We start from the raw sequence: 25150 nt of genomic DNA on the forward strand, positions 1-25150 counted from the left end.
GAATAGGAGAAGGGAGGTTAGAATTTCAGCTTTTATTTGACTGGTATTTATATGTAGATATGCAAATTATATGCGCCAATATTTAGGCAACCAACAATATTGGAACGTGTGAATGACAGGTATTTTTCGTTACCCAGGTGTGTCCTGTTAGATTGACTGTTTAAACAATAAATAGCTCTGAAGATCTAGTCTTGGTTTTAGGCTTCAGTTTCAACTGTGAAGACTGCATTTGTTTTTAAAAAGGATAAACCAACATAACGATCAGAGAGCTGTCTATGGGAGAAAAGTGAGCCGTTTTAAAGCTGAGAAAAGAGGGGAAATCAATCTGATTCGTTGAACAAGCATCGGGTATAGCCAATACGACAATTTGGAACGTCCTGAAGAAGAAAGAAAGAAACCGCTGGTGTGCTGAGCAACAGACCCCGAACGGGTCGGCCGAGGAAAACAGCCGATGACACAAACATTGTGAGAGCTGTAAAGAAAAATCTGGACACAACAGTCAGTGATATCACCAACAACTTCCAGAAGGCAGGGGTGAAGGTCTCACAATCCACCGTTGTGAGTACTTTGAGAGTAGAAATATAGAGGCCATACCATCCATCCATCTTCTATACCGCTTAATCCTTTTCAGGGTCACGGGGAACCTGGAGCCTATCCCAGGGAGCATGGGGCACAAGGCGGGGTACACCCTGGACAGGGTGCCAATCCATCGCAGGGCACAATCAAAATTCATACACTATGGACACGCCAATCAGCCTACCATGCATGTCTTTGGACTGGGGGAGGAAACCGGAGTACCCAGAGGAAACCCCTGCAGCACAGGGAGAACATGCAAACTCCACACACACAGGGCCACGGTGGGAATCAAACCCCCGACCCTAGAGGTGTGAGGCGAACGTGCTAACCGCTAACCCACCGTGCACCCCTTAGAGGCCATACCACAACATGTAAACCTCTCATCAGCAGTAAGATTCGGGAAACCAGACTGGAATACGCAATAACGTACAAAGACGAGCCACAAAACGTTCTGGAAACAAGATGAACTTCTACCAAAGTGATGGAAAGGCTAAAATGTGGAGAAAGAATGTATCCAAAACATAAGCGGTCATGGGTCAAGCATGGTGGAGGTAGCGTCATGGCTTGGGCTTTGCACGGCTGCTTCTAGAACATTCTCACTAAACTTTACTGATGATGGAACTCACGATGGTCGCAGCAGAATGAATTCAGAAGTTTACCGGAACATTTCGTCTGCCAGTTTACACAGAAATGCATCCGGAGGAACTTCATCATGCAGCGCAGTGATCCAAACACACTGCCAACTCAACAAAGGACTTCATCAGGCGGGAAAGTGGATGGTTGTAGACTGGCCAAGTCAATCACCAGACCTTCACCCAACTGAGCAGAAACAATGCAGCACTTTGGTGTGTGTGTGTGTGTGTGTGTGTGTGTGTGAAATGACATTCCTGAATATTTCTACAGAAAATGTGCCGTCCAATGTCATACCGTACACAACAAATGCTTTAGAAGAGGAACGTTAGGGGATTTTTCCTATTTCTACTGCGTATTTATTACCAAGGTCACCGAAAGTAAGTGATACTACCGACATTTGGCCAGTTATCCGCTCAAACCACAAGTATGTGCGCTTCAAACTGACCGTGTAACGGGTTCGAAGAAAAAGTCACGCATTTCTGACGTTGAAAAAATCAGTACGTTAAAGAACCTGTTGCTTATAGCTGCATTGGCATGACGTACAGAAGTAGTGTCAGTCTTCTAGCTAGCACTGAAGACTAGCTAATATTCTGTAGATACGACTGGAGAGAAATGTCTTATAGTTCATGATAAACAGGGGTGAGTTTAACGTGGCCGTTAGAGTTAGCTAAGTCTAGCGAACAACAACTTTATTCGTAACCTCTCAAACGTGAGCTAGCATGAAAATAACTAGCCGAATGCTAATTGCTAGCTGTCACAATACCAAGCGTGGTGATAAATGCAAACCGTACATACTCAGCAGCTGATAGATTACAGAGATGTGTTAGGAATCATTCTCCCTGTCACATCTGTTAATGTTTAGATTTAGTAGGAATTTAGATGAAATCCATAAAGCCTTTTGAAGCTATGCGATTAATAGATATGCGATTAAGTACAGTGACTTAAGACTCGAGTACAGCGTTACGTCCCATTTAGCACACTGATTTCCTGCCAATGCTGTGACACCAGGACCAACAAACGTTTAGCCGTGTTTAAATCCACCTCACTAACACCTCGTTTATGCCTTGTATCTTCACCGTTTTTAAACATTAAAAACAACAACAACAACAACAACAAAAAACATTATCATCTTATTTGCTCTAAAAATTTCACCACTAGACCACAAGCTTGCAAACACGTCTCAAGGAAACGTATCACCAACCCACAGTGCAATCTGATCTTCTCCAGGAAGTGTGGACCTTATACGTGAAAGTGAAAAATCATGAGTCACTGCAGTCGACTGATTAGCAAGCTCTCGAGGGAGAACGAGCCAGACATATTGTTTTTTTTTTTTTTAAAAACAATCCACAGTCGGATCACATACCAGACTCTAAGCAGCGCTTCATTAAAGTCATGGCCTTAACGAGCATGGCTCCAGCACGGCACTTTGTGAATTCAGTGAACGACTGTGCTTTAGTAATCAGGCATTCGTTTGATTCAAACCGGGAGATAAGTCATGTTAATAATGCATGTTGTATAATCACACAGCATCGGTAATCAGAAATGGTCAAGGATGAGCTGGCTATGCTTTGTTTAAATGTTCCATCTTCCATCTCGGCTCACGGGGTCAACACCTACTGTGGACGTAAACAATTCCTTTTCCACTCGTGTCTTATTACCTTATATAACTTATAGTTACATAAACATGCAGTGTTTTTTTTTTCATTCCTTTCCCTTTATTATTATTATTATTATTATTATTAATATTATCCATCCATCTTCTATACCGCTTATCCTTTTCAGGGTCACGGGGAACCTGGAGCCTATCCCAGGGAGCATGGGGCACAAGGCGGGGTACACCCTGGACGGGGTGCCAATCCATCGCAGGGCACAATCACATACACACTCACACACCCATTCATACACTACGGACACTTTAGACACGCCAATCAGCGTACCATGCATGTGTTTGGACTGGGGGAGGAAACCGGAGTACCCGGAGGAAACCCCCGCAGCACGGGGAGAACATGCACACTCCACACACACAGGGCCACGGTGGGAATCGAACCCCCGACCCTGGAGGCGTGAGGCGAACGTGCGAATGTGCTAACGACTAACCAAAAGGATATTGTCTCCACTCCAAATTGTATAGTTTACTGGAATAAGACCGGTGAAGGATTTAGACGGCCATCTGGACTCTACCAAACAAATATAAACAGGTAAACAAAGTGAAGAAAATGACTTTTAAAATGTTACGTGGATACTATCCAGTAAATAGTTTTCTTGATAAATTTTAAAAGGTTATTCATTGGAACTGTTGAGACGGTGTTTCGTTTGTTTTTGGCATTGCAGTCATGTAAGGTAACGTTGGAAAGATTCGGCTACTTTTATAATCGATTATATTGACTCCACTTTATGTTTAGAAAATGCTTTATTTGGTCTTACTAGTGTCTCAACAAAACAAAAGAACGTTAGATTATTAATTTTTGCTAAATATCATCGGCTATACATAAACATAAATATAGTAAAACCGAGCCTTTGTTTTTTATTCTTGAACAAGAGATTAAAATATCAAGGCTATTCTTTATTCAGATACCAATAAAGCTGTTAAGACATTTCTATAAATGTTAACCCAACCCCATGGCTGCGTGTTTTATTTATTTATTCCTTTATTTTGTATTGTTGTAGTACTGAATGTACTTGACTATGTCTTTGTCTGTCTTTCGTATGCCTTTTGTTATAATTTGTTGAAATCCGATAAACACAAAAAGAAAGAAAGAAAGAAATGTTCAGCTGTGGACATCTAGTACCTAGTGTAAACAAAATGGCGGATAGTTTCAGTTCTGAAATCTGATTGGCTGAGCCGTGTATCTTCTACACACGCGCACTGACCGAATTCAATTCAAGTTTGAATTAAAGTTTAAAATAAAGCACCCAGCCACGAGAGGGCGTGTTACAGCGATTTTATCAGGGGATATTGGTGATAAAGGTACGCAAGTTCACCCAGGATAAAACGTAATTTATGATTAATATCAACATTAATATTAGCTATATAAACCTGTGTTAGGCTCCGCCCCTCAATGAGCATCTATTGTAATTTAATATGTTTAAATAACTCGGATGCTAATTGAGGGGCGGAGCCTAACACAGGTGCGCGCGCATTTGAATTTGGTCTTTTAACAAGACGGTGCGAAATGTTATGGACTGTATTAGCTTTAGCTAAACTTTTACAAAACATTTTCGAGGATTAGATATGTATATAGAGTTACATTATTTGCTATTAGAGCCTGAATAAAGCCAGTATTTATTAGAGAATGAGCGACAGGAAGTTTAAGGTGGTGGGCGGATTAATGAAAGTCCCAGAGAGAGAGTTAATGGGCGACATTTTGTTGCGCGAGAGCACCGAACCGTCGCTTCCGGTGCACGTGAATATCGAAAAGCTGCTCAGGACAGAAGATGGACAGTACACGGACATGGAGGATAGAGACGATGTCGCCCAGAAAAGACAGCTAGCCAACGCCAAGGAGCGGCTCCGGGTTAGTGGACCTGTGATTCGAGAAAGAGTCGATTCTTTGAGCCGACTCATTTTTTATGAGTAACGTTTAATGCATGGATTCTTACATTTTCCCAAAAACCTTGCTGGTTTTACAATTATTGTCAGGTTTGAAATATATAATGCATGATATAGGCTAGTGATGTTGTTGTTTTGAAACCATTCCAGGAATAGTTTCCAGCAAAGAACAATCACTGGTCAAAATATGGCAAACTTTCTGTGGTTTAGGGAAAGTAAAGTCACAACGAGCTGTTTAGGAGCCGAACGAGTCGACTCTTCTGGGTGAGCCGAGTCAAATAATCTGACTCGCTTAAACCCTTATAGAATCTGTAATGGATATAATGTGAATTGTATTGATTTTAATAGAAACTCTAATGGTCCCTGTGGGTCTCTACTGGTAATTTCTTGCCTTCTAACGGTGGCATGTTATGTCTAGTAGTGGATATTAAGGACTGGTAATGGTTTTAATGAGTAACTGATGGGTTATAATGGTATTTGTAGTGAAAACCATTAGAACTTCTGTGATGGTTTCTATTGTATTTTTCAGTAGGGAACAGCCTGCAATTCCCATCACTAGTATTTTCCTTCCAGTGACTCTCAAAGCTTTTAGCTTAATTAGTTAATTTTATTTCAAAGAAATTTTATATCTATATTATCTAATTTTAGTACACTTTTAATTCTGTCGGTTACAAGAGAAAGAAAATCATCCAAATATACAGGCCCTGGATTAAAGGCTAGGTTCCACACTCTACAAGTGTCCTTTTCATTGTTTCCTATTGAAAATGCATCACGTTTTCCGTATACAAATGTATTACAATATGCACGAGGCAACAAATCATTTACGCACCGCTGCATATTTCACGTAGATTACGGATAATATGACAAACTACTCGAGATATTACTTTAAAAAAAAAACAAAAAAAACTATGTGGTAAAGTCTTACTTTAAAGCGAATGAACCAGATGATGTGTGTACATGGAGCATGGAAAAGCTGAAAAAATACAGTGATCCTGCTGCTTGGTGTAATTAACGCCAAGTGGGAAAGAAGGTTTTAAAAAAAATAAATAAATATTGATTTTAAGAAAAGCAGTGAAATAATAAAAAGATGATAAAGTATTGATGCTTCAGCTTTGGGTGTGTGTTTAAAACGCACAACCTTTTTTCCACAGCTCGATCAGTTATGAGTGTCCTGTGATCTTTGTGACACGGTGGAGCTCTGAAGAGGAAAAGGAAGGAGACATGACTTTTAATTTAATTTCATCAGGGGTCCTGAATTGTTAGAGAGAGAGAGAGAGAGCTCGGAAAGACGAATTAACATTAGACTCGTTACTTGATAATATCTCAAATGCAGGTTAAATGTCGATTTTTATGACGTTATTGATGCCTGAGACTTCCTACCACGCTACTGTGGTTACATCTAGACGTAGCTGTAGTAAGAGTGGACGTCGCTGGGCTGTCTTGTGTCGTTAAAGGAACGTATGGATCTCAAACTGTATTTAGATTGATTTAGTATTTAATGATGACGTCACCGCCGTCGCTTGTCTATCGACAGGAAGCCCCGCCCACACAGATAAACGCTTAACTGATCGTGATTACACAATTAGGCAAAAAAAAAAGTTCTAACCGGTGTCATTATCACAGAGAAAGGGACACGATTCTTTTTCCTGAGTTTTAACAGGAAACATTACGCACACCTTCTAAGTAGAAGTTAGTTACGTTGTTTGAAACCTCACATACTTGGCTGTGCCATGTTTAATTGAGGGTTCGGTTTATTATGACCGATTGTTTAACGTGCCCCACGTCTTCATCACTTTCCGGAGTAAAGAAACCGTGTTTTTAAAAAAACAAAACGAACCCTTTTGTTACCAAAGTAAAGTTCTTAAAAGGGATTCCAGGAGAACCTTTTCCAGTTCCACAAAGAATTCTATAGGTTTCTCTTTAACCTGTTAAGCGAGGATACCTTGAAGAACTAACACGCTGCAATGAAGAACCTATAATGAACCATAAAGAACTTTTATTTAATCTCCAAAGAACCGTACACAATAAAAAATAAATAAAAAATGCTTCTTGACAAGAATAAAGTTCTTTGCAGAACCATTGAAGAACGTTTTTTTTTATTATTATTAAGAGTGTATTGAAATTTGTCCGAGCTCTGTGTGTGTGAAACTCTTTGCTGGTGGTCAGTGTGATGGCCTGTCCTGTGGCGCCCCCTGCAGGTACGGAGTCTGAACAGCATGTTCTCCTATCTGAGGCGCATCGTGCCGTTGATTCCCCGAGACCGCAAGCCCAGTAAAGTGGACATTCTGAAGGCGGCGACCGAGTACATCCGCCTGCTGTCCTCCGTACTCAGCGACCCCTCGGCGCACGTAAGCACAGATCTCGCACGCTTCAGGATTTTATCATCACACACGTCTAAGGTTCAAATCTCAGTTCTCTGATGATGCTGCTGATGAAATGTTCTTAGCAGAGCAACGGAGCTTCGAGTGAGCTGCTGGAGAACATGAGCAAGTATTCGTTCTCGGACGACAGGTGCGCTGACCTGTGGAGTGTGGATGACGTGAGTGTGCGTGTGTGTAAATACTCATTTTATAATAGACCGTCTATAAATGGTTCATTTCTTCACTCAAGTAGACAAGTAGAAACTGTTCTTAACGTATAAAATTAAAGTTGGGTGAAGTTATAATTTTTAAAAAATTATGATTTGTTTAAAAAAAAATTGATTATAGACTAACCAATCTGTGTTTTTTGTTTTTATTTTAATTCTCCTTTGAATTGTAGTGATAAAAAGTGAAAAGTCTTGGGGGGGGGGGGGGGGGGGGGTTGGAAGTACATGCAGTAATAAATTGCAATTGCAGTATCCAAGGAATTATATTTTATTTCCCAACTCTTTGTGATGAAGTGTTATTGCATCATAAAATCTAAGAGCCAATCATGTTTGAGTATGCAAATGAAGCCCATGGGAAAATTTCACTTCTCTTCTGTTATGGTGCTTTTTCTCTGGCATTCTTCCGGCGGACGATTCCAATGACAATTTATGAAACTTATTGTCTTATTTAATCATTATCATTTATAATCGGCATGAATTTTCTATTCACGTTTGGATTTTATGAAGCCGACAGCACAAACGCTTTATTTTACGCACAAACGAAAGATGATGTTTCTTAATGGAAGTTTTTAATAGCTTTTTTGTACAATTTTTTTTTTATCTCTCTCTCTCGCTCTCTCTAACAATAACGAACCAACCTACTCCGTGTCTCAGGTGCTTGACTCTCTGTCCAATCCGTCTTTACTGGTTACGGCTCCGTCCGGCGCTGAAGAGGAGGACGAGGTCGATCTGAGCAACATGACCGTGCAGTGTGCCGTCCCCGTCTACATCATACAGGTCGGCTCTGACCACACGCTGGTAAGGAGTTTGCTGAAGTTGCAGTAACGTACACACGCGCTCGCTTGTCGTACTCCGGTCCCGATAACCTTAGAGAGAGGAAAAAAAAATCATAATGGTACACTTTTAAAGGTGCGGTTTATCATTTTTCAAAGGTTTCTAGCTCTATAATTGTGGCGTTAGAAAACAAGTTAGCATTAACTTTAAAAATCGGATATCCTGTCGAAAAGATTGGAATCGGAGTTGGAATTTATTTATTTAATTTTTTAAAATTGGAAACGTTTGAAAGTAAAGACACGTTTTTAGTTTTGTTTTTGTGTTGTTGTTTTTTTGTTTTGTTTTTTAGGATTGGGTTTTAATCATATTTATCACTGTTTAATTTATTATGTGTATAATATTTTCCACGTGAGTGATTGCTGCGAATTTGTAGAAGTCATGTTTGGGGGGGGGGGGGGGCTGAACTGAAAGCTTGGTAGTTTTCTAAGACACAGTATAGAGTATCGGTATCGACCGGTACTGAAAGTTTGGGTAGAGTATTGGTAAAGAGCAAGCGGTATCGTGCCAGCTGTAGTGTTTAACACCTTGCGGTTTCTCAGTAACATGCCCATGTGTTCGGGGGGCTGTTTATAGCTGCTATAACGTAAGTGAGAACGTGAACTAACTCATTTCACCGACGTTCCACAGAATTTAGTGTCATTATAATTGGACTGAAAGTATGACGTATTGTTCTTTTAATTCAAGAAAAGGTCATTGTTGCTGAATTGCTGTGGTATAAGTGGGATTAAAAAATAATCACTGTCGGGGTTTTAACTCTGCTTCGTCACACCCGTCTGTTAATTAATTTAATATAAAGGCACGACAGAGTTTTATTCCTTACATCATTTATTGGCCTTTTTTTTGGTGGGGGGGGGGTTGAAGGATTTTCCGTCACACACTACGTTAAAATCAAGCTTCTAGAAGCCTCTTATCTCCTTTCTCATCACTTTCTCTGAACGGATTTAAAGAATTGATGCGTCTTTGATCGATTTCCGGACAGGGCGTAGGATTAAGGATTTGAGGAGGGATCAGTTACGGTATCGGTGTCGGTTCAGGGGAAAACGAAGGTCAGTGCGTCTTGCATCGGAGGGCTCTGAAATTGCAAACTGCTCCTTCAAAACATTACACAGGACGGCGTTCGATGACGAATGAACGAATCTCTTCACTGCAGGTCTATCAGACGAGATGAGGACGTCCGCCGTTTCTTTTTTCCACAGAACACACGGTTCGCACTGAAGCATGAATTTGACCTTGAATGAAGAAGGATTGTGTATGAACAGTTTATTTTTGTTTAAATATCTAAATGAACAGCTGCTAAAGTATTTAGTTCTAATTGTATTGACATTTTCATCTGTGTTTAAGTAGACTGAAGCAGCGTGTGTGTGCGCACGCGCGTAAGGGGGTGGGGAGGGGGTTGTGGTTTATTTATTTGTTTATTTATTTATTCGGGGGGGGTTCTGGTTTATTTATTTGTTTATTTATCCCCTCCCCCCCAAAAAAAATCACTTTCTAATAAAATACCTGTCAGCACTCACTCTATTTTCTTTCTATGCTCTATTTTTGTGTGTGCTGGGGAAACAAACTGCAATACTTCTACTCACCAGAAGGGGGGTGGGGGGATTTTTGGGGTGTAGGACAGTGAGGACTATAATAAGAAAAGAAAGTCAGACACAGAGGATAAGTGGATCACTGTCAGAGTAAATCTTTTGTTTTAGAAAATGTTCTGAAGGGACTTCATCCTCTAAGGGAATTCTTTTGAATTTTTATCATATGATTAAAAACGTAGATATAAAATGAGAGAGAATTGTATAGCATATACACATTCTATATATGTAGATATTCTTACACGTGCCCATTTTTCCTGCTTCCACCACCTCAACCTCGAGAACTGACTGTTCACTCTCTGCCTAAAATATCTTAACCTCTCAACAGGTGCTAGTGTGACGAGTTAATCAATATTATTCAATTCAGCTCTCGGTGCGTTTAATGTTCTGTCCGATCGGTGTATAAAGGTGCAAAAGGTGTGTTCTTGAACAGGGTACAGTTTAGTACCCTTTTTTTTTTTCTTCTTCTTTCCCCCCTGAGAGTGTATAATAATCCATAAGCTGAAGTTTTGTCCAAACTGTCACCAGATTTGAGATTATACGTTGAGTTAACATTAGAAATATTTGCCTGCCTATGAGTATATTTGGAAAGGTTTTGATTTAGAAGATTCGTTTAACCATGGTATTTAATAAAAAAAAATATATTAAAAAAAGATATATAAATTGAAAAAGTTTGAGTGTTAAGGTGTCGATTTGTCTGCATCACGATTCAAATTCTCCCCTGAATCAGTCAGCCGTGGTGAATCAAACCGGTCCGGAGTCGCGCGGCTCGATTCACTTCAAACGAGTCGGCTCAGTGAGTTGAATCGTGAAGGATGTCGGTGATGTGTGGCTGGAGCTGAGGCGCGGCAGTGGGCTGGTCTACAGAGGGATGCTCTCTCTCTCTTTCTCTCTCTCTCCTTACATGATTAAAGCTTTTAGTGGTGAACCATTAACGGGAAGAACCTCGGTTCTCATCGGAAGGAGGAAGAAAGGGGATTAGTTTCATCACGTGTGTTGTGTTTGTCAGGATTTGTGCTCACGGCTGCAGGTGGGGCAGGAACACGAATACAAAGGCCAAACCGGAGAGGATGCTGTAAGGTAAGATCCGCGTTTTCTGTGCTGTTTTTATTTCTCTAACTGGAATCAAATCAGCCCGGATAAACCTGAGGCCTCACGGATGATCATTATGTTTAGTGATGATTTATTATGAGGTTAAATCGTGAGTGTGTGTGTGTTTGGGCACGGCCTTGTTTTTCTATGAGTCCTAGGATATGGGCTCTGGATATAAACAACAGTTTGTCATATATGCGCATGTTTTGTATTTGTTATATTTTATTATTATTTTTTTTAAGTATATTATATTAACATAATTCTGGTGCCTGAACATTGGTGCATTGTAGCTGGCATAAGGGTACTACAGGGGTAATTTTAGGATCCTTCACTTGGACACACCATGATATCCGCTATTACTTCATAAAATGTATAATGGGCCTCGTTCCAAACCGAATATACAGTAGCTAGCCTAGTATCCTCCCTTACTCCCTAGTGTGACAGGGCGTGCTAGTTAGTACGGTAGTATGGGATTTCGCATCGTAACCATGGTGACCCAAGAGAACTCGTCGAAGCCCTGATGACGTAACATTTCGATAGCCCACTAACACACACACACAAACCGAAAAAAACAATAACAAATACAACCTAGTTAGTAGGTTACTGTATTGTTGCTCGGTTTGGGACGTGACCCTTTAGTTTCGAGGATATTCCATTCCCGTACATCGCCATGATGCTGAATACACATCCGTTACTACAGCGAGTTATCGAGTTAACCGTCGCGTTGTGCTGGTGCTGATGTTTTGCATCAGCGCGCGCCGTAACGGTTGCTAGGCAGCCGCGCGTGGGACACGAATCATCCTCGATTAGCCGCATGCTAACCAAATTAGTCCTACTAAAGACATGGCGATATATTTTCAGTTGATTTCCAGCGTGTTCCATGTGTGTATTTACCGCTTTCAGATAGGCTGTGTTCCAATAACGGCGTCCTTGCAGCGTGCCTGTCCTGAGTGCACTCTAAAACACCGGCTAATAGGCTAACTCTTAATCCAGTCTAGAGAGAGTCAGACTGAGTGAACTAATTCACTGAATCGACACCGTAATTTGCATATAAAATACATGTTGCGTGAAGAAGGAAGACTTTCTTTCTTTTTTTTTTTCTGGAGAAAGTATAGAATAGAGTTTTAACAGAATTGATTATTAAAATATTGAGAGGGGGGGGGGCAAACAATGGTGTTGAGTGATTAGTTGTGGGGAACAGTAGTTATCAGTGGTTTGGTTGCTGGAAATGGTGATCAGCGATTGGCTATTGGGAAAAATGTTGATCAGTGATTGGACATTGCGGACCATGGTGACTAGTGATGGTTCCTTGGGAGAATTGGAGATCAGTGATTGGCCACTGGGAACAATGATGATCAGTAATTGGTTGTTGAAAACAGCGATGGTCAGTGATTGGTCGTTGGGAACGATGGTGATCGGTGATTGGACATTGGGGACCACGGTGATTAGTGATTGGACATTGCGGACCACGGTGATCAGTGATATTTTGATCATGTCTGAGTCTAGACACAAGTAAACTCGGACTTTATCAGCAATATCACCTGAAAAAGTGCTGGACTTCACATGAACTAGGGGTGTGGCCTATTGATCAACAAGCTGCTATAACCAATCAGTGTGCTGCTGTATCTGAAACATACACTTTCATATACTTGCAAACAAATGGAGAGAAAAGAGCTTGCATGCGTCATTGGATCAGGACCCCATAATACCCTTTATTACATTTCTTAAGTGCGTGTAAAAGAGCTGATCAGATCAGATTTATTTATTTATTTATTTTGCAGTTATCAGATTAATTTAGAGCCACTTTTGCTGCCTTCAGGAAAAGTCTCGGAAAGTCCGGGTTGATTTAGAAAAATACGAGTTCCCGCGTTGTAATTACGACATCGTGGTGGCTCGAAGGCAGCGTTTGTCATGATGCCAGGCGGAACAGCAGGAAGTTTAGTCGCTTTTCACCCAATGATCGAAAGGATTTCCTTTCACTTTGACTTAGTTCACAGTTGACCAACACACCATAAACGAAAAGTAAACTTCTACGTGACATTACAGTACATGACAAACTGACGTGTTAGTTATTTACAAATAATGCCATAACATGAGGAAACCCTTCCAGAATACCCAGTGTCTCAGTGATGGATACAGAATACCCATAATGCCGTTTGTCATATGTAAGGACTAGAGTGGCACCTCATGCGTATCTATACTATCTTTTGTAGAGTATATACTGTGTCTTTCACGTGAATATAACACATTTGAGATCATAAAGAGCACCGACATACCTTTTAAGGTGACATGGAAAAGCACCACGTACTTCATACTGTGATGTGGTGGTTATTTATGTCTCTGTGTTTTGTTTCTGATGTTATTTTACACAAGACTCTGGTCTGTGATGCACCGATCTTCTCAAAGATGCTTCTCCCTGAGCGAGACGCCCACGCCGTGCGTTAGTCTGTCCTCGGGGAGACGTGGTGTGGTGGGCGTGACATTCCCTTTCTCCCGGGGATACACAGAGATGAAGACGTGCGTGCGTGTGCGCGTGTGTGTGCGCGTGTGTGCATGATGTGTTACCGAGACCCGTCTGTCTCCTTTTCTAAAGTCCGTGAGATGAATGAGTCATTTAACCAGTCAGAATCAAACGACTCGCGCTGTGTATCATTCTCTTTAACCTCCGCTGCTAATCAGTACGAACTCCGGTCCCCCTCAGCCTCTGTAAACAACTACTCTACAAGGTTCTCTACCAGATTTCCATACGAACGCGCATGTATAAACTTTTAAAGTAGATGTCTTAAATAAATAAATAAAATAATCAACGGTTAGTAGGCAGCTTTAGAATTATTGGCACCCTTGGTAAAAAGGGGCACGAATTGTGTTTTTGTGTAAAAACATTGTGATTTTTTTTTTTTTTTTAATTTTTTTTTTAATTAAAAAAGTAAAAATCCAAATATTGTTCATGAGAATTTCATTGAGATTTTATTTTATTTTTTATTTTTTAAATGAGTGATTTATTCAATTATTTTTGGAAGAGATGTCCTTGAATTTTCTCTCTTATTGTTTTTAGATTTTCTGTGTGAGATTTAAACTAATTATCTACAAAAAAAAATGTTCTCATTTTGTTTGTTTGTTTGTTTGTTTGTTTGTTTGTTTGTCTAATGACAGTTTGATTGTTCATTTATCAATAAAGGACGTACAGCCCATTCCTGCACAGTTTCAAGCTGTATTTGTTTTATATATGTTTATATACTGTGTATAAACTGTACACACAGGATATACTGTATATTTACACTTTTTATTATTATTATTTTTTTAAATCTGTTATTATATAGCTCATTTCTAAAGTGGATGTAAAGTCTACACACCCCTGTTAACATGGCAGGTGTTTGTAGTGGTGATGAATCATGTCAGAACCTTTTCTACCATTTATTGTGAAATTTTTCGCCCGTTAATTAACGTGGAAAAACAATTAAAAAAAAAAAATATTAGGGGGGAAAAATAAAAATAAAAAATGTATAATAACCTGGTTATGTAAGTTTGCACACCCCTAAACTAACCCTCAGTTGAAGCAGCTTTAGATTTCATCACAGCGTTGGATCTTTGTAGGTGAGAGTCGCATCGTGACCCGGTGATATTTTGCCGTTCTTCCTTGTGAAAGCGTTCTGACTCTGTCAGACTGGCTGGGAATCTCCTGCACGCCGCTTTCTTCGGGTCAACGCACGGATCTCCGATCGGATTTAGGTCCGGACTCTGTTCCGAAACCCTGGACTCGTTCCGCTGAAGCCGCTCCCTTGTTGCTCTGGAGGTTTCGCTTTGAGTCGTCGTCGTGCTGGAAGCTGAAGTTCCTCTTCATCTGTAGTGTTTTAACGGAAGCCGTTAGGTTTTGCTCCAGAACTGACTGGCACTTGGAGATCTTCATTTTCCCCTCCACTCTGATTAAAGCCCCAGTTTCCAGCTGACGAAAAACGGCCCCAAAGTGTGATACCGCCACCACCGTGCTTCACCGTAGAGACGGTGTTCTTCTGCCGATATCTTTTGGTATTACGGACAAAACGTTCAACTCTGGTCTCATCAGACCGTAACACGTAATTCCTCATGGTTCTACGAGATTGGACGTATTTTATTTATTTATGTGTTGGTTAAAAAAAGGCTTCCGTCTTGCCACCCTACCCCGTCGCCCCGAGAGATGAAGAATTCAGGAGCTTGTTGTCGCATGTAGGGAGCACCAGTACTCGCCAGGAATTGCCGCAGGTCTCTTAACGCCGCTCCCTGACCGGTTCCTCCTGATCTTCTCATCAATTTTAGAAGGACGTCCTGTTCTTAGTAGCGTCCCTGTCGTGCCATATTTTCCCCACGTGTTGATTATTATCTTTACAGCGTCCCATGGTAAACCCAATGCCCTGGAAATATTTTTTGTAACCCTTTCCTGATTGAAATCTTTTCATACCTGCTCTGTAAGCTCTCTGCGGCCCGTGGCTTTTCCAGCTGGGTGTTCCCAAGGAGATGTCAGGAAACTCCTATAGGAACAGCTGGACTTTATTTGGGGTTAATCAGTCACGTTAATCGATGGCAGGTGTACACTAATTAGTATTTAACATGAGTTCGAATGTGATCGGTTGATTCCGAACACATTCCCAATTACATAAGGGCGTGCACACTTCTGCAAATGGATGAGGAAGAAGGTCTGTAGAGCTTTAAGGGGATGTACGAGCTTTATGCGATGATGCGTTCCCACGCCTCGCTTCCTCTAAAAAGCGTTCCAGTCTCTCCGTGGTGGAGAAAGACGTCCGTATCCGGCCAGTCGGATCTTTCCTTTTAGACCGATCAATACGCATCCTCGTTTCCAGCTCCGGCTCTGCTTCCACAAACCGCTGTGTGGGCAAACAGGAAGCACAAGAATGTGGGGGAGTGGCTCTGGTTTAATGGCCCGCCGAGGTGTAAATGGTAAAGCTGGAGGAGGAATTTACACATTCGACTCTTTTATTTTACTGAGGTGAAGCGAGTGTGGGATCACGCTCACGCTGAACCGGTGGCGCTAAGCTTCCATTATTTGTTAGCAGCGTTAGCCTAATCTCAGAAAACTCAGATATGCAAATGAGCACGTTGTATGCATCAGTCCCTCAAGCAGTGATGCTTTCATGTGCATTTTCATCGCTCGTTCACGACGGAGGTAGATTTTCTATAACCGCAGTTGGTGAGTAGCACAGGTTTATATTCACGTGCTCATTCTAACACGGTATCGTTTCTATAGTAACAGCCCGTCCACAGGGACCCGTACGACGGAGGTTTTTTGTTGTTGTTTTTTGAAGCGTGTTATCGTTTCTACGTGAGGACGCGTTCATTTAGCGTTTACGGAAGGAGTCTCCAGTGTCGGTGCTTTTGGAAGTGTTTTTTCTGACGTGTTGAGGATGGAGAAGTTGTTGGTGTGGTAAGCGGTCGGGGCTTATAGCGGGTTTATCGGGATCTCTTCTCTGACACGGCTCCAGACAGGTCCCGGTTATTAAAGTTCTCCCCAGAGAGAGGCGAGCGCTCAGAGCAGCTGATGTGCTCTAGAACAAAGAACAACTTCATCATCATCATCATCAGTAGTACAGACACAACCAGGTTGTAATCTGATTAACAGTCAAGTAATCAGAATTAATCACAGTATTTAATACGAGGTGACGGCTACGGTTTCATATCAGCGGATCAGTTCATTTTCTAAAGGAGTTATAAAATGATAACATTTTTTATATATATGATTCTTTTTATTTTTTACATTTGCATGACATGAATTTTGACTTTATCCAAATTATTATTATAGTTTTTTTAAAGGCTACAACATTATAACTGCAGTAAAAATAAAAATCGAATGTTTTTGTAAACAAACATTAATATTTATGGAAGAAATATATTTTTGAACAAAATATAGCAATGTGTGTTTATTTATTTATTTATTTATTTTTTAAATGGACCAAAAGGTCTGGTAAAGGAGGTAACAGTTTTTAAAAAAAAAAAAAAAAAAAAAAAAAAAAAAGTGTAAGTCTGGAAGTACTGGCAACCTATCTATCTGTCTCCCTTTCTTTCTTACAGCTTTCAGATTTCAAACCGATAAACATTCGAAACTTTCAGACCGGCTTTGTCGAGCCAGCAACGAGTTTGTCCTCAAACTTTACCCATCTACTTATTTTTACTACTTATTGTTTTGTTTTTTTGTTTTTTATATCGAACTTTATTTCCATACAGTTAATTAAATCCCGTATAACAGCCGACGACTTTGTTCCCTCCCCCTCCGTTTTCTTCCTTCTTAAGCACTTTTATGAAGCGTTCATATTTCTACATGAGAGATTACATTGCACAAGAGCGACCAGAGTTTCTGTGACTCATCTCTCTGCGTTACTAATAGCGAAAGCGCTGAACGAAATTCAGTACTGTGTGAGTCATGTAGATTCCGAGTTCCCTGTTAAAGCCTTAGTGAAGTAAACGTGTCCAAAGGGACATTAAAAACACAAGGCTTGAAGAAAATGTGTGTGCGTGTGTTGACGGTATTGGAAATCGTTAGTGTAAGACTTTGGGTGTGTGGGTGAAAAGTCTTATCTCTTCTCCACAGGACTGACTGTAAAAGTGTGTGTGTGTGTGTGTGTGTGTGTGAGAAATAATTTTTAAATAACAATTTCCCCCCAAAAATCCATTTCAAATTCTGAATTTTAAAAAAATTTGTAATTAACGTACACACTCCTGATGGTACAAATAAATCGAAACACTAGGGGGCAGTGGTGGTTTGGCGGTTAAAACTCTGGGTTACTGATGAGAAGGTCGGGGGTTCGAGCCCCAGAACTGCCAAGCTGGCACTGTTGGGCCCTTGAGCAAGGCTCTTAACCTTCTCTACTCCAGGGGGCGCTGTATCATGACCGACCCTGCGCTCTGACCCCAACGTCCTGACATGCTGGGGTATGAAGAAAAGGATTTCACTGTGCCGTGATGTATACGTGATCAATAAAGACTCGTTATCATTAGATTAATGATTGATTAGTGATGACTTGGCAGATAATGATGGTCTGAAGTGTGAAATCCATTCCGTACGTGTCACCTGGAGGTTGATTATTTTACGTTAACGTCACAGTCTGAAGTGTTTTATTCCTCTTCTACCGCAGCAGTTTACCTCTAACACACACACACACACAAATGGTAGCTGTTAGCTAGCTGTTACCGAGAAGCGTAAACTCCTGAAGATGTGGAATTCCTTAAAGTTACAGCGTGATGAAAACTAACCGGCGCCTTCTGACCAATCAGGATGCTCCGCTCCGTGATTCCGCTCACAGGGAAATTATACTGCAGATCCTATTTCACTAACCGCTGATCTGTTCTTCTCTTTCTCTAGCTGTGTGCGCCGGTCCCGCCCTGCATCCTTCCTTCCCTCCCTCCCTCTCTCTCTCTCTCTGTCTGTCTGTCTGTCTCCGTCTGCGTCTGTGAAAGAAGATGAGCACGTCTCCCACTCCTAAAGGGACGCCGGTGCAGCACAGCCCGGTGGACGGGGAGTGTGTGGTGATGGACGCGGTGCAGTCCCCGCCGCAGCAGGTCACTCCGACCAGCGGCTCGAAGAATCGCATCTCCAGCCTTCTGCAGAGTCCCGTGAGTGTGTGTGTGTGTGTGTGTGTGTGTGTGTGTGTGTGTGTGTGTGAGAGAGAGAGAAAGGGAGCCTTTACAAAAAGTACATGCTCACTCTCACACACACACACACACACACACACACACACACACACAGTGTTTCATGTGACATCCATAGTGAACTCGATCCTAATTTCACCCTTTACTAGCCCACTCCAATCTCTCTCTCTCTCTCTCTCTCTCTCTCTCTCTCTCTCTATGTCTCTCTCTCCCTCTCTCTCCCTTTCTCTCTGTCTCTCTGTCTGTCTCTGTGTGCGTGTCTCTCTCTCCCTCTCTCTCCCTTTCTCTCTGTCTCTGTGTGCGTGTCTCTCTCTCTCTCTCTCTGTCTCTCTCTCCCTTTCTCTCCCTTTCTCTCTGTCTCTCTGTCTGTCTCTGTGTGCGTGTCTCTCTCTCCCTCTCTCTCCCTTTCTCTCTGTCTCTGTGTGCGTGTCTCTCTCTCTCTCTCTGTCTCTCTCTCCCTTTCTCTCTGTCTGTCTCTGTGTGCGTCTCTCTCTCTCTCCCTCTCTCTCTCTCTCTCTCTCTCTCTCTCTCTCTCTCTCTCTCTCTCTCTCTCTCTCTCTCTCTCTGTGTGTCTCTGTCTCCCTGTCTCCTTCCCCCTCATTAAGTTCCCAAAGATATGATTAGCTCTACAGCTTAACTATAATCTGTCCCAACTCATCCTTCCACAGCTGCACACACACACACACACACACACACACACACACACACACACACACACACAAAGTGCATTAGAGAGAAATTGGCAACAGGAGTGCATTAGTGATAGCGAGAGAGAGAGAGAGAGTGAAAGACAGGGGAGAGAGACAGAGAAAGGCACACAGAGAAAGGCACACAGAGAGATGGAGTGAGAGAAAGACAGAAAGAGCTCAGGAAGAGTGCATTAGACATTTAGACATAGGAAATGTATTAGAGAGTCTGTCAGCCAAGGAGAGACAAACAGCGAGAGAGAGAGAGAGAGAGAGAGAGTTATGGAAGGGGAGATAGTGACAGATAAAGGGAGAGAGACTGAATATGTTTGAGAGAGTGTCGATGACGGATACAAAGAGAAAGATAGACAGACAGTGAGAGAGACAGGGAGAGAGAGAGAGAGAGGCAGATAGTGAGAGAGAGAGACAGACAGTTAAAGAGAGAGAGACAGTGGGAGAGAGACAGTTAAGGAGAGAAAGAGAGAGACAGTGGGAGGGAGAGACGGACAGTAAAAGAGAGTGAGACAGAGGGGGAGAGAGAGAGACAGTGGGAGGGAGAGAGAGAGAGACAGTAAAGGAGGGAGGGGGAGAGAGACAGTGGGACGGAAAGTGGTGATACTATCAGCATGCTGGCGTTAGTTGTCACTAGAGAGGAGAGAGAGAACTTTTATGTGCAGGAATTACTGCAGGCTCCACTGAGAGGTACTCTGTGTGTGTGTGTGTGTGTGTGTGTGTGTGTGTGTGTGTGAACTGGTAGCTGTACTTTATCTAAATAGTGAATAGTAAATAATTTTAGATGCCTTTCTGTTTATACACATGCCTCTGTGTGTGTGTGTGTGTGTGTGTGTGTGTGTGTGTGTGTGTGTGTGTGTGTGTGTGTAGTCGTTCCATGAGGAGTTGGACATGTTGATTCAGGAGCAGATGAAGAAAGGTGGGAGTTCGTCCAGTCTGTGGGCTCTCAGGCAGATCGCTGACTTCATGGCCTTTCACGGTTCTCCTGCTGCACTGCCCTCCTGTGAGCAAAACACACACACACACACACACACACACACACACTCGGAATACGTGTATGTACTCTATCAGTAGACGTTGTTAGGGGTGTAAAAGTGAAGCCAGAATGTCTCTGAGGCCCTCTAGTGGCTGGCTGCGGTACAGTTTTTAGCTCCGCCCATTCCCATGTCAGTGAACTGGAAAAGAGCCAAGCTTCCATTTGAAGTTGATTTTGGGGAATATAGTTGTGTTGTTGTGGAGGTGCACCTGAAGCTCTGGACAGTTCCGTGGTAAAGCCGTGTCCTGTGTTTCCCTCAGCGGGAAGTTCTTAGGGTACGCTGTTCTTTTTGATGTGTAAGCTAGCTCACTGTACTGTGTACGTGATTGACAGCTCACTCTGTCTGCAATCTTCTGTTTCTCTAGGTATCCCTCTCTTTCCTCTCGTTCCTCATAATCCGTTCCTCGCTCCTAATCGTTCCTCATTCCTCATAATCCGTCCTCTTTTCCTGTCCTTCTTTTTCCTTTATATCACTCTTCTTTCTCTCTCTCTCTCTCTCTCTCTCTCTCTCTCTCTCTCCAGCTGTGACCATGGTGACCCCCATTAATGACCTGCATGGATGGGATACGGTTGCCATGGTGAAGGGGGAGCGGCTGATGCGCTGTAAGTTGGCGAGTGTTTACCGGCTGTTTGATCTGTACGGATGGACTCAGCTCACTACGACCCGGCTCACGGTGTGCCCTAAACACTACACACTACACCCTGTACCCTACTTACTACACCCTGTACCCTACTCACTACACCCTATACCCTATTAACTACACCCTGTACCCTACTCACTACACCCTGTACCCTATTCACTATACCCTGTACCCTATTCACTACACCCTGTACCCTACTCACTACACCCTGTACCCTACTCACTACACCCTGTACCCTATTCACTACACCCTATACACTACACCCTATACCCTACTCACTACACCCTGTACCCTACTCACTACACCCTATACACTACACCCTATACCCTATTCACTACACCCTGTACCCTACTCACTACACCCTGTACCCTACTCACTACACCCTGTACCCTACTCACTACACCCTGTACCCTATTCACTACACCCTGTACCCTACTCACTACACCCTGTACCCTACTCACTACACCCTATACACTACACCCTATACCCTATTCACTACACCCTGTACCCTACTCACTACACCCTGTACCCTACTCACTACACCCTATACACTACACCCTATACACTACACCCTATACACTACACCCTATACACTATTCACTACACCCTATACCCTATTCACTACACCCTGTACCCTACTCACTACACCCTGTACCCTACTCACTACACCCTATACACTACACCCTATACACTACACCCTATACACTATTCACTACACCCTATACCCTATTCACTACACCCTGTACCCTATACACTACACCCTGTACCCTATACACTACACCCTATACCCTATTCACTACACCCTGTACCCTACTCACTACACCCTGTACCCTACTCACTACACCCTGTACCCTACTCACTACACCCTATACACTACACCCTATACCCTATTCACTACACCCTGTACCCTATTCACTACACCCTGTACCCTATACACTACACCCTATACACTACACCCTATACACTACACCCTATACACTACTCACTAAACCCTATACCCTACTCACTACACCCTGTACCCTACTCACTACACCCTATACCCTCTTCACTACACCCTGTACCCTACTCACTACACCCTGTACCCTACTCACTACACCCTGTACCCTATTCACTACACCCTATACACTACTCACTACACCCTATACACTACACCCTATACCCTACTCACTACACCCTGTACCCTACTCACTACACCCTGTACCCTACTCACTACACCCTATACCCTACTCACTAGCTCCCAGCACCCTACACAGTACATACTACACACTACACCCTACACACTACACCTAACACCCTACACACTACACCCTATACCCTATACACTACACCCTATACCCTACTCACTACACCCTGTACCCTACTCACTAGCTCCCAACACCCTACACAGTACATACCATACACTACACCTAACACACTACACCTAACGCCCTACACACTACACACTACACCTAACACACTACATACTATACACTACACCCTATACCCTACTCACTACAATCTATACAAAGCACACTACACCCTAAACACTACAAACAACACCCTACATACTACACACTATACACTACACCCTATACCCTAGGCACTACACTTTACACTTTACACACTACACAGTCACCACAGCCTGGCTCACATTGAATCCTACACACTACACCTATACATATTTACCGCAGCTTGTGTATATATGTGTATATTCTGGGACTTTTTCCTACATTAAGTGACAGATGAGTCATGTACACAGCTACAATCAGCACTTGTTTATGACATCGTGTGTATAGAGTGTCTCTCTGTCTGTCTCTGTCTATAGCTGCGTATCAGTAAAGAGCAGGAGCACTTCCTGGTTCTACCTGACGGCCTGACCTATGGCGAGGTCACTGCTTCGAACCTGGTAAGAGTCTCATCCTCCGGCATTTTGCTGCGACCCCCCCCCCGTCCCAACTCTTTTGAGACGTGTTATGTGATAAACATGTGATATGTTTCCTACCTTCTACTGTGAATAACATACGAGGTTTACGAGATCCGCAAATCACTGCATTCTGTTTCTGTTCACATTTCCAACTTTTTTGGAGTCGGGGTTGTACACGACACGTTCGAGGTCATGGGGGTCACCGGGCAGATTTCGGACAGATGTCAGATGAAGTATTTGTTTACTCCTCTGTCTCGTTCTACGCAGCTGTTGTATTTGTAGTACTTTATTCAGTCAGAGATGAATTCCAGCTCATCTGAGATGTATTTTAAGTACGAGAGGAGAAGGGGAGGATGAAATATGCATACGCTCATTTATTACACGTGTCTCCTGTACTATTTAGCTGTCCTGCTCTAATAGCTTCCAGAATTGAATCTCCTCTACACCCTTTGCTATATTTGGATCGCTGGATGGTGTGTGTGTGTGTGTGTGTGTGTGTGTGTGTGTGTGTGTGTAGGTGAAGGTGAATATCCTTGGCGATGTGATCGAGCAGGGCAGCACTACATTAGGAGTGGACATTTCCGCCTTCAGCCTTTACTCGGCCATTTACTCCGCCCGACCCGACGTCCGCTGCCTACTACACCTCCACACCCCCGCTACAGCTGCTGTACGACACACACACACACACACACACACACACACACACACACATACACACACCTGGTTCGACTCGACTCGATCCTTCACCTTTAATCCGTTTAATCCAGGTGTCAGCCATGAAGTGCGGCCTCCTGCCGCTGTCCCATGAGGCTTTGCTGGTGGGCGAGGTGGCGTATTATGACTACAACGGCGTGATGGAGGAGGAGGAGGACAGAGTGGACCTGCAGAAGAGTCTCGGGCCCACCTGCAAGGTGATAGAAACGACACTGAATCATCATCATCATCATCATCATCACATGCACAGCCCAGACACACTGACTAATCATCTGTTTTATGTCGGCGCAAGGTTCTTGTCCTGAGGAACCACGGCTTCGTGGCTCTGGGAGAATCGGTGGAGGAGGCCTTCTACACCATCTACCACATCCAGACAGCCTGTCAGATACAGGTAGAAAGGAATGAGATTAAGGCGGAGACCGTGTGAAGCGCCGTCTGTAAATCCGATCCCGTACTTTAGACTTTAGAAATTCTGCCATGTTTCAGGTTTCGGCGTTGTGCTGCGCTGGAGGAGAGGAGAACCTCATCATGCTGGACCGGAACACTCACAGACCGAACCCCGCCGGCACCGTGGGCTGGGCCGGATCCACGTTCGGACCCATGCACAAGAACCGACTCGGAGAGCACGAGTTCGAGGCGCTCATGAGGACCCTCGATAACCTGGTCAGAGACTTCATTTTTATTATTATTATTATTATTATTAGTCCTACTATTTATCTAGCACCAGAGCTACCTTCCTATAGTAAGTTTTTATGTTTATAATACAAAATTCACTTTAAAGCTACAGCGTGTAGGAATGTTTGTTAAAAATGAAAGAAAACAACAATAATAAGTGGTAGCAGGTAGCGGATCTTCTTCTAGTAGTCCAGAAAGGGATAAATTCCTAACAGAAGCTTTAATAACAGCAAAATCTCTGATGAAAACCTTAGCTGAAAAGCGCTTTAACCATTTCTTTCTCTCTCTCTCTCTCTCTGCGTGTTCAGGGTTACCGTACCGGATACGCCTACCGCTTCCCCGTCCTCCTGGAGCGCACCAGGACGCGCAGAGAGGTGGAAGTTCCCGCCACCGTCACCTCCTTCAGCTTCGACGACGAAGGAAAGCGAGTGCAAGCGCGCCCTCAGCCTCACGCCCACAAACAGCAGCTGGAGAAAACAAGATGGCTGAACACTCCTAACACTTACCAAAAGGTCAACCAGGACCAGGCGAGCCCCGGCCACCGCACCACGGTCAGAACAACCCCGCCTTTCCTTAACAACGTTAAACTGCAGTACCGTGTGATTTATCGCTGTGTGTCCGCTACGGCCGGGCGGGATGAGAACAAAAATATTACATCACCATACGCAAAGAGTCATTTCATATTTATCACGCTGGAAAGAGCGGGGGGAAAATCTTCGGTACAGAATTTTATCATCAAATAAACTTGCTTCCCATCAGGGTCGTTATTTAAAAAAACTAAACAAAAAAAAAAAACATGTCTCATGATGGCCCAGGCCCAGCGTTCACTTCCTGAAAGTTAACCGTTTTCTGTTATCATCCCATCACTGATTATTTCCCCATGACAGCAAGTCCTGAAGTCTTTTATTCCTCCTATACCACGGCAGTTTCAGTTACATTTCTTATTTATTACAAAAAAAACGTTTGTGCAACGTTCGTGGAACATCTGCGAAA

The 25150-nt window shown here is 42.9% G+C and overlaps 2 protein-coding genes across 8 annotated transcripts in view; both read left to right on the top strand.

The window, feature by feature from the left end:
• Window positions 1-4333: 4333 nt before the first annotated feature.
• On the top strand, window positions 4334-9626 carry figla (folliculogenesis specific bHLH transcription factor). Of its 4 annotated transcripts, none has more exons than XM_047149866.2 (5): window positions 4334-4724; window positions 6958-7107; window positions 7209-7304; window positions 8001-8144; window positions 9331-9626. In XM_047149866.2, exons 1-5 carry the CDS (start codon window positions 4503-4505, stop codon window positions 9346-9348), a joined length of 630 nt encoding a protein of 209 aa, XP_047005822.1. In that variant the 5' UTR covers window positions 4334-4502; the 3' UTR covers window positions 9349-9626. The 4 variants fall into 4 exon arrangements, with proteins under 4 accessions (XP_047005822.1, XP_017307921.1, XP_047005823.1 ...); XM_017452432.3 differs by having other exon boundaries at window positions 7206-7304; window positions 9331-9625; XM_047149867.2 differs by having other exon boundaries at window positions 7206-7298; window positions 9331-9625.
• A 632-nt stretch (window positions 9627-10258) lies between these two features.
• The window catches only part of add2 (adducin 2 (beta)), a 23679-nt gene continuing 8787 nt past the window's right edge, over window positions 10259-25150 (top strand). The window contains exons 1-10 of one of the 4 annotated variants that reach the window (XM_017452428.3): window positions 10259-10843; window positions 18204-18454; window positions 20059-20191; window positions 20747-20898; window positions 22670-22750; window positions 23286-23435; window positions 23536-23679; window positions 23775-23873; window positions 23969-24145; window positions 24466-24708. In XM_017452428.3, the coding sequence (XP_017307917.1) occupies window positions 18302-18454; window positions 20059-20191; window positions 20747-20898; window positions 22670-22750; window positions 23286-23435; window positions 23536-23679; window positions 23775-23873; window positions 23969-24145; window positions 24466-24708 (1332 nt within the window). In that variant the 5' untranslated portion in view covers window positions 10259-10843; window positions 18204-18301. Of the gene's footprint in view, window positions 10844-18203; window positions 18455-19729; window positions 19879-20058; window positions 20192-20746; window positions 20899-22669; window positions 22751-23285; window positions 23436-23535; window positions 23680-23774; window positions 23874-23968; window positions 24146-24465; window positions 24709-25150 lie in introns of those variants that run through there. The other 3 variants (XM_017452426.3, XM_017452427.3, XM_017452430.3) reach the window with 3 other exon arrangements.

Source organism: Ictalurus punctatus, chromosome 22 (genome assembly GCF_001660625.3).
Source record: "Ictalurus punctatus breed USDA103 chromosome 22, Coco_2.0, whole genome shotgun sequence".
Taxonomy (NCBI): Eukaryota; Metazoa; Chordata; class Actinopteri; order Siluriformes; family Ictaluridae; genus Ictalurus; species Ictalurus punctatus.